Here is a 10,472-nt window from a genome sequence, read left to right as displayed (position 1 = left end):
GGCTTCACAAGGAATGTGTATCAATGGAAAAACTTTTTTGCTCAAAAGTACAATAAAGAAACAGTTTAGAAAATAACAATAATAAAATGGCTTAACCCCATCGCCTAAAACTACTAAGGCTGTAGTTTCACCATACGCTTATCACAGTCTGTTCATCATAACCACCATCCCATCTCTACACTAATATCTGTCATTATTTCATGCAACTCCACTGTAATGATAGTCATTTGGTCCTGCTGTGTCACAGAGTGTGACTGCTTCTCTGTGACATTTTATATGCATGTTTTTTTTTTCATTACTTCAGCTCTAATGGTGGATATGTTCTTTACAATGAAACCTAGTTTACTACTTTCTACACCAGCATCAGCCTCTGTGATGACGGCATCTCTTCATTATTATCTTTCAACACATCACATAGGAAAACAACATAAATAACTTTTTCAATATAGATGTGTTGGAAGCAATTTGTTGCTATAATAAAATGTATATTACTGTAAATGCAGACTCGGGGGGGAGTCTATCGAAATGTCCTACTTATTTATCAGAAGACAGGACAGTCTCATTTAATCATTTCAGACAAACACTGAAGTAAAATGTTACTGCTATTAAATGGATAATAATAACAGTCTTTAACACACAATATACAGTTACTACAGACATTCACGCCTCATAGTTATAACTATGGTGTTACGAGGTCAGTATTTAATTTGTCATAAACTTTAGTTTCTGATGAAAAGTGTGTGGCAGTATTTTTTATTCAGTGCTAATTTCTTATCTTTGTGTTCTAGGAACTGAAAAACATTGCACCTTTAAGAACAAGCTAAAGACCCAGCTCTTTTCTGATGTAGATGATTTTGATGAAGAGGGTATTTAGGTTTATTTTGGTTTTGATGCTGATTAGAACTCTAAAGAACAGCTGTCGATGATGTTGATGACAATATATTGACTTTAAATACTTAAAAATAAAAAATGCTTTGCCTTATTGGGCTGCTTGTCAGTACCTGCTTCGGATCGGACATAAAGCTGTTCGTTTGCACTTACTCACATTGTTTCCTCCTTTTCAGATCATTGCTTTTGTTGTAATTATTCTCTGATGTTTGTTGCTTTGGACAAAATCATCTGCTAAAATTGTAGAATTGTAGAACTTCACAACTGAAAAGCTTATAATTTAATGCTGCTAAATACTAGTTTGTATTTAGCTGTTATTGGCTGAGTTTCATTGTGTAAACGGGGAATAAAACATCTAAAAGAAAACATGATACATTTCAGTAGGGTAACATCTTCTCCTGAAAATGCATCGCTGGATTCATTTACTTTTTTTCTTTAGATTAAGTGGAAGTCATGTACCCTAAAGATCTCTACAAGGACATTGTACACCATATTTTTTTCAATACACTGAGATTTTTGGTCCCCTTGATAGAAAAGAATGTATTATATTCTTGACAAGCTTTGAACAGAAAAAAAAAACATCACCTGGGTATGCCTTCTATAATGTTGACACCTCTTTTCCTATTTGTGCTCTAATCATTGTAGAAATGTTGAATCAACCATAAGCACATTTGGCTTCTGCTTTATAGGTCCTCATCTTTTTGTATTTAATTTTGTATTTTTGTTTTGTAGCTGTGGTGAATGATCCATTGATGAGATTCCTGACAGGAGCAGGCCTTTATCTTTGCTACTCAGTGAAGTACTGTTCACTGTGAGAGGCACACTAATGATGGAAACATCACTTCTGATTTATAGTGTGTCAATAACCACAGCAACAATTGACAGAAAGAATGACGTTTAAACATCCCCATGTCTGCACTCATTATACCACAGGGTTTTATTTTCAAATGCTGTCAGTGATACATGACAGGCTGTTCTGCTGCTGCATTAACCACAATTAGCCACAAGTATTAGTTACTGCCTTCAGTATCTCCAACTTTTCTGGATTTATCGGCTCACTGCTTTCCTCAGGACTAAATCATCTCAACCAAATTTGGATGTTTTTCCATGAATTTGACAGAGATTTGAAAAGTATAACAAGGATGAATATGAATAGTTCTAATGATCATGTTTAGGCATGTTTATCCTCAAGCATCTCCAGCTGGTCCAGTCTTTGAATAATACAGGTCTTAAAATGTGTATTTAATTCTAAAAGTGGCTGAACATTGGTCCCAATAAAGTTTAATCAAAGAAGAAGAAGGTACCTGAAGGTTTTACTGTCATTTCTATTGATAATCAGTCTTTCAAAATGCCCCTCATATTTTCTAAGAAAGGGGAACAAATCTCATGGAGCAGGACGGCGTGCATACTGAGTGCATACCATTAAGTACTGTAGTATTTTGGTTGAAATCGAAATGTTTTTATTTGCAGGTGGTTTGATTTAAATAGAAATCAATTCCCCTCTGCAGTTAGATGGCCTTTCTGCCATTATATGTCTGCTTTATTGCATCTTTATTTAACCAAAACCAAATTATTTCTATAAAAGATGCCATACTCTAATCCTAACATTAATCCTGATTAAACCAAAACTGTGAAATTTCTAAAATGTCAATGAAATGTTATCTTTCCTTTGTGCCAGAAAAGTGACGCTGGCCTGTTTGGTTTTTGCTGTAATCACATTAAAAGACGTACTAATGATATAATCTCTGAATCCACAACACAATATTTCTCTCAGTGATTGGATTCATTTAACAGCAGTTGTGGTCTACTGTATATCATTAAAATTGTAACCTTGTTGGATTAGTGCATTGAAGACATATAGGTTTCATCTAGTTTTGCAGTTTTGGTAGAATATATAAATATAACAGTGACATATTATTTTTGACTATATTTACTTTGAAGGTGCAGAATTGAGTTCTATGACTCTCTTGACAGCTACTGTAAAGTACATGTATCAAACCTGACACATCTATTTCACCAGAGTGGAAAAAAACACACATTAGCAAGTCATATTTGACCCTGGTCTGCTGGACTGCTGTCCACTGGGTTTGATGCTACAGGTTAGTAACCCTGTTAGTCAGAGTGAGAATCTCCAAAATGAGCCTGCTGAGGCAATTTAAGCTTCACTGACCCTCATCTGCTGCTGGGGCACACACACAACCAAGCTCTCTCTGGATTTAATTCTCTTCACTGAAATTGAGAGTTTATCATATCATGGCTGTACGGAAGTCCAGGGTTACAAAACATGCATGACACAGATACCACATGTCACCAGGTAACAGGAACTTGTGGGATTCAGATGTAATAAGTTTGCTACATTAGCCAGCATTTTTTTTTTTATAATTCCCATTTCTAGCCACTTAATCATCTGTTCTTTTAATTCAGAGGACTATTTGTGGCTGATTTACCTTGATTTACAGCCTTTTGAATGTTCCCTGAATAGAAGTAAAATTATTTCATCACAGTTTGCCCTGTAGGAGTTTGGTAAAAAGACACTGAGGCTTGTATGATACAATTAAACCTGATAGTAACAGATGTGACTTTTGTCCCAACTAGCAGCTACCTTTTTCCTTGTCTAGTTAGTGCACTAATTATGTGCGTTCTAATAAGGTTACAGTAAAATGATTGCACTAAATCACAATGTTATGATAGGATAAAACATCTCCATTTTTTTTTTAAACGGCTATTCAAGCTCTTGTCTGATCCCTGATCAGTTTCGCCTCAACCCATGTTTTGGAGACAGAGATTAGTCAGAATATGGGACTTTTATGTTGCATGAAGAAAAGTAGTCCAAACTCAAAATGTTATACTTAATCTATGATTTAGTCGTAGCCCCAAGCTGCTGTCGGCTCATATTAGCATCGCATCGCTAAACAATTTGTTTGTTGGCAGCTCTGAAGAAGTGGTTGTGGTGAATTGAAAAGTTGTCATGTTGTGGTTCGAGTTTTCTTCACACATTTCAGTGAGCTTTTCGGCCTGGGTCAGATTCACAGGAAATTGAAGCAGGTGTGAAGACAATGTAAAGTGTCTGTGTGATTAGATTCTCTCTTCTCACTGATCTTTGTCTTCAGGATCTCTTTTATTCTCTGCTCCACCCTTTTTGTCTGCTCAACACGGATGGATACGGTATTGACAGCGTCCCTCAGTGGAGCAGTGTTGTAAGTAATGGTCATGGATTGTTGGGAACAGAAAGACAATTGATCAGATGAACTCATAAAGGAGTGAAGGCCGGCTCGATGCTGCTCAACAGTCTACTGAGAGCGTAAATGATGCTGGCTGAGACGTGGGCAGGGACGGGGGCGATGAATGTCACATCGCAGCCATTTGGGACTTGTCGCAAATGTCCAGTAATTTTCCACAAGCTAAAATTGTTACTCTGTTAAACCTTGTCAGCTGTAACAGGCTCAAGGTGCAGTGATGAGTGGGAGGTCTGTGATTTTGAAGGTCTTGTTTAAGGACTCTGATTGAATGCCATGAACTTCATCTTATTGAACCTTCCAACCAGGGGCGGCAGGAAATGATTGATATCTGAATTATTCTACTACTAATGTGTCTAAAAGAGAACTGTTGATTAATGGGCCGTAAAAGTTACCAAAACCCTGAATTTGATATCTTTTGATGTCTTTTTTTAAATCAAAATAAGCAGCAAAGAGACGCTTTTGAGCCATCTTTTCTAAAAAAAAACATGGCTGAATATTGTTCATGATTATCAAACAGAAGGACATTGATTATTTTGTTGGGAAAAACGAGTTCCAGCCCTAATCTCAAGGAAAATTTTGTATTTGAGAACTTTTTAAAATATCAATAAAATGTTTAAACATTATTAGTTATATATGTTTATATGTTCTTTATTTTAATAATTTAAAACATTGACGAAAAAACGTTCGTTTTTAATCCAATTTTAATGTTTTCTAGCTAAGATATTCGGTCCATACTGCTAAACTGCAGATTTTAATAGAATTTTCTTCATGACTTCAGTGAATTCATAATCCATCCATCCGTTATCTAAACCCCTTTTCCGGTTTGGGCACGCGGGGAGGCTGGAGCTGATCCCTGCTGTCATTGGGCGAGAGGCGGGGTACTGGACTTTTTGCCAGTAAATTACAGGGCTGACAAATAGAGACAGACAACAAGCCACACTCACATTCACACCTTTTAGAGTCATCAATTAACCTAACGACTATGTCTCTGCACTGTGGGTAAAAGCTGGAGGGACGCATGCACATGCCAACTCTTTACAGAGAGGCCCTGTTGGCGGGGATTCGAACCATAAACCCTACTCGCTGTGAGACAACAGCACTAACCACTGTACCACCCTGCAGCCTTGAATTTATAACACACATCTCAATTGTATTTTTTTTACAGCAGCTCTGTGTACAGTATAATATTGCAAAACTGGGGTATGAGTTTGTACAGTTGCATGAAAACCTTCATATTTGTGGACTTCTCATTTTGTTAAGCCATGTGAAGAGTTACTTCAGAGGGCTATTATTGTTTTTCAAAGCAAAGACAAAAGTGGTATTTTGTGCATGTATATGTCCTGTGGTCATCAAACTAAAAGTATGTAGCAATCAAAGACATAAGGCAACCATTGGTTTTTACAATATATTTAATTCGATTTTTTTTTTTTATTACAAAACAATTCCCTCATAAACCAGAACACACAAAATGCATAAAGAAAACTGTACAGTCAGTTGTCATGTCTGAACGTGTTCTAAACATGAACAATGTTATCTACAACAGTGGTTCTAGAAATGTCTATCACACCAAGCGGATCAGCTCTGCAGCCCCTTACTGTCAGGGTTAAAGGAGAGGTATGAAGAGAGGCATGTGACTCTGAAGGTAGATCCAAACAAACAACATGAGCTAGTCAATAATGTAGTTGTATCATCAGGTTGCAGGTACAGTCTCTTTGTTCTTTGCTCTCCTTGGCTCTAGTAGCAATGCGATACTGCTGAATTGACCTGAAGAGATAAGCTGACAGATGTGACAATGAGAGGGCAGAAAAGTGACTTTTTCACTAGTAACTGTGAACCATACGTGACAGTGAGTGATCACTGAGAGGTGGTAGATAATCGTTTTTGAAGATCTATTTCATCACATGCATGTCTTGGATAGATTATTCACTTTAGGGCGTGACTTTGGATAGGATAGTGACTTTAAGAAGCATCAGAGCCTGATATTTTCATTGATGCAGTGAGAAAACTGGGCTACCAATTAGCAAATGTCCATCCAATAAACATAAATATATACTAAGTATTATCTTTCTCTCCTCAGTGCAACAGTGGTCTAAGAAACATTATCATCATCTTTCATGCCAGAAAAGATCTTCATGGCAGATTAGCAGCAAATATCTAAATCACACACAACAATGACATTTCTGATTCACCTCTGTGTTAACTTTTTCTTTTCTTTTCTTTTCTTTTCATACACAGCTTGGTTTCTACCCTACACATTGCATTGCAATGAGGAGTTACAGGCACAACTACATTTGAGAGTGATTCATATTCAAATCTGCTTCTGTTTTGTATATTTGTTTGTTGCATGAGCAGATATATATTTAGCTAAGACTTTAGCTGAATTTATAGCAGAACACTTTCCTCAAAGATTTTTTTTACATCCTTAATTCAGGCTTTCATATCTTGCTCTGTTTGTGGCCTCCAGGATCAAACTTAGATTTAAAGTCACATCAATGGGTTTGACACAAGGTTCAACAAGGAGTCGACAACTGTAACATCCTAAAGGCTGTGAGTATTTGTTCAGTGATAAGATAACCAATGTGGGAAAGATGTATCCTCTATCAAAGCAGAGGTCTAGCATGATAGCTAGCTGGCCTTCAGTCCTCCTTTTTTTGGTCAGTTTATTTTGACTGCTAATTTTGTTCTAAAAAATGGTCTTGGCAGACTTTTTGCTTCCTACTTTTTTGCTCTGGATGGAAAAGGTCCATTGAAAATAATTCAATAAGTTAGATCGTTATTTTACAAAACCCCCAGAATTTTGACAATATAAAGGCCTCTTCATATGTCAGGGTTAAATTGTAATCAAATGCTCTAATTTGACTTGGCCTGAAAATGAAGGCCTTTTGACTCATTCAAACAGAGAGTCCAAGAGCTTTCTTGTGATTTTACATCTATGTGTACTCATTTAAAGAGTAGCTTACATGTTCTTTATTGCTATGAATACAAATTAAAAGCAGTTAAAATGATCCAGCTTTACAATAAGTAGCAGGCTTATATAACCAGAAATATTTGATTCAAGGAGAATACAATTATGCCTGCTATAGGAATACGCTTATTGAAAAATAGCTCTAGCTTTATTTTATTATATGGAGGAACAAAGGTAATTATGACGGCTGGATGTTAGGAGATGATCATCTTTAGGTGTAGTTTGAGGCCAAAAGGCAGAGAACATATTCAGCTATTGCCCCTAGACTGGCACCCATTATTACTCAGTAACTAAGAGTCATCAAGGGTGTTGTCCAAGTGATGTATTCATGTGCAGACCTCTGCACTGTTATCGAGGGCCAGAAATGTTTAAGAGACACTGAGGTTGAACTAATTACTGATGAGCGTTACGACATCTGCAGAGCAGCAGCCCCGTTGTCCTGCCCCTAATGGATTCCCATTACAGCGATGGTTCGTGGAAATGGCTAAAGAAAATTACACAGAACATGATTTAATCCCGGCGAGAACATATCTGCTAATTTAATAGACCAAGAGTTGCTGGTGTTTATTCGGTTACTGCATCATGGCACATTCTCCCAAGTTTTTCAAACAACAAATATACCTTTGTTTTCATTAAAAGATGGCCGAGTGTTAAAAAAAGTTATTGTCCAGAAAGAAAATAGTTTGTTGTGGATTAGACAGACTCAGAAGGTATGCTGATGATTGCCAGAAAAATCTACCTGCCTCTGAGCTTGATCTCGAAGCACAGCTCTCTGGGAGAATGAACAAATGCTCACAGCCAGTCAGACAGCGCGGTTGATGCCACTTTGGCGTGGCCTCAGCATGTGGGTCAGCCTGATTCAGAGTCATTACCCTGAGGGAATCTACTAAGTGGCATTTTCAAGCTCTGCAGCACACAGTTGTGCTGCAGGTACCAAATAAATGTGAGAGACAGCAGGGGAAAGATTTTACCTCTGCAAGAGACCGCAAGATGTGCTGCTCATTTCTGGTTAGGCCTCCTCTCGGAGCCAAAACATCCATTGTCAACGGCTAATGGAGCAAACGCGCTCTTTGGATAGACAATGTAAATAGAGGGTATTACACATGTGCATAAAGCCAACCTCAGCCGGCATGAGGTGAATGAAAGCTTTCAGAGGGAGGATACAGTACAATACGGTGACAAAGGCGAGTAAACAGATGGGTCTGTAGCTGTTAAAAGGACTCAAAACACACATACACTAAAGGCAGACAGAACAGACGGGACAGTTTGTGGTGAGTATATGCAGCACTGGTGGAAACGACAAACATTGTTGAGATAAACAAAATCAGAAAGCTTTTTACTCTAAAAAAAGTGAGCATTGTGCATAGTTCATAGTTCAGTAATTACCCCTCTTCAGGTACCTATTTGCTGTGATAACATGGAAGGAAGTGCAATAATGTACAATTCTGTATAGTAGAGTGCACATAGATCACTGTTGCACTGAACGGCATTGACACTTTCTCCCAATGGAAATATCACAACAGGGATTCTTTAAGTTTTCTCGATTACTCTATTTTTAAGTGTACTTTTGTTAAAATAAACCAAGACACGTTTCCCTCTTGCTCAGTCCCAGGGTTGAGTCCACAACTTATGTTCACATTAATCTTTACTATTGGTAATTTGGCCTGATCTTACCTTTTCTTTTTCATCATTTTCGACCCAAATCCTATGTATTTTTCTTAATTTTTTTTAATCTAAACTCATACCTCACCCACCCAGACAATTGTGTTCCCCCTCTTGATGTCTGATACCTCGCAGTGCGGCGTTCTCTGTTTGCCGTTCAGGACAAAGAGGGACTCGGCTGACGGCGTCACCAGGTACTGTCCAAACAAACCACCAGACACCACCACTCTGTTGGGGCCTCCCCAAGGCCAGGCTTGGATGGCCAGGGGCTCTTTAAGGCTCTGGAGAACCTCGGTGTGACCCGAGGATAGATCTGCAAAAAGAAGGTCTGTGCCTGAGCCTGAGGTTGCCACAACCACATGCTGGTTTGACTCTGTGAAAGAAGGCTGGAAGGCCAAATCTGAGACAGCTACAGGCTGGTCCAGTTCATGGTACAGACCCAGCTCCCCCTGGAACGACACTGTCTGTACTACCAGCGTGGATCTCTGCTGGTCAGGGGTCACGATGTAGCGACCATCTGGAGATACAAAAGGCTGCCCTGTTACATTGCGGTTCGGACCAATCACTGCGTCTGTCACACTGTCGATGAGGAGCTGGGGTGGGGCTTGCAGGTGGCTCTTGCTCTGGCACTGGATGAAGTAGAAGCCGCTCAGGTGTGTGTAGGCCATGCTGAGCGGGATGCAGCTGTAGTTCTTCAGGCTGATGGTCTTGACTCTGTGGAAGGTCTCCAGGTCGATTTTGTGCACCGCAGGTTCATTTTTGAGAAAGACAAATGCAAACCTACGGCGACAAAGTTCAAAGGAAAGGTTAATGGCTTTTCTAGATTTTGAGGGGTGGCAGTGATTAACACACATCGAGTGTCTCATTAACATTCTCATTTGCTCTTTTCTTGATTGCTTCATGAGGACAGCCATGAGCAGGCAATGAGGTCACCTGTTTTAAGATCAAAGGTTGCAGATTGTTGTGTGTGTGCGTATGTGAGTGCTGTCTTACCTCACGTGAGTGATGATGAGGTTGGTTGGAGGAATGAAGAAGTCGTTGACCCTTTGAAAAGTTGTGCGGATGGCATGATGCACTTCTCCCACACTTGCTTGAGGAATGACCTGTTACCAGTGACACAAAACAGCAAATATTTAATAAAATACAAAGATTTAAAAATATATTTACCATGATAGAGTTACTTCATACTTACTACATAAACATATATCCCTGCCAATAAACACAACAAATGTACATTTTATATTATGGTTCCTATCTGAATGAACACTTTTTATCTTCTTGCTCTTTTCTGCACAAACTATATACCTGACATAACACAGTAAAAATGTGTTTTACATCCATCCTTGTTGTTGCAAACACAGATATTTTACAAGGATTTCTGTCAATTGTAAAAAATAATATATATAAAAGGAAAAAACCCGTAAATTATCTGTCGGACTGACTTTAATGAAGAAACTATCTATTGGTCTGCTTACTCATTGCCTGCCACAGAGGTGATCTGGGATATATATTATATTAGTAATTAAACCAAAAAGTTATTAACAAAGATACGATCTGCACTTCAGTGCTGAGAAGACTTCTTCATTCTGAAATTCTCATCAGGAAGGTGATTTCCAATTACAAAAAGTAGTATTACCAGCAAAACAACACAAAGTGAACATTTGTTGGACATTTTCAGGTATACTTCCACAGAAAAAGACTGAAGATTACAGTAGGAC

General features: G+C 38.3%; 1 protein-coding gene across 1 annotated transcript in view; it reads right to left on the bottom strand.

The window, feature by feature from the left end:
- Positions 1-5,518: 5,518 nt before the first annotated feature.
- The window catches only part of fstl4 (follistatin-like 4), a 191,667-nt gene continuing 186,713 nt past the window's right edge, over positions 5,519-10,472 (bottom strand). The window contains exons 15-16 of the mRNA XM_061055081.1: positions 9,748-9,857; positions 5,519-9,534 (exon numbers count right to left, since the gene is read on the bottom strand). Of these exons, the coding sequence (XP_060911064.1) occupies positions 8,832-9,534; positions 9,748-9,857 (813 nt within the window). The 3' untranslated portion in view covers positions 5,519-8,831. The remainder of the gene's footprint in view (positions 9,535-9,747; positions 9,858-10,472) is intronic.

This window comes from Labrus mixtus, chromosome 14, assembly GCF_963584025.1.
Source record: "Labrus mixtus chromosome 14, fLabMix1.1, whole genome shotgun sequence".
In the NCBI taxonomy this organism is placed as follows: domain Eukaryota; kingdom Metazoa; phylum Chordata; class Actinopteri; order Labriformes; family Labridae; genus Labrus; species Labrus mixtus.
This window is presented reverse-complemented; position numbering and strand designations above follow the sequence as displayed.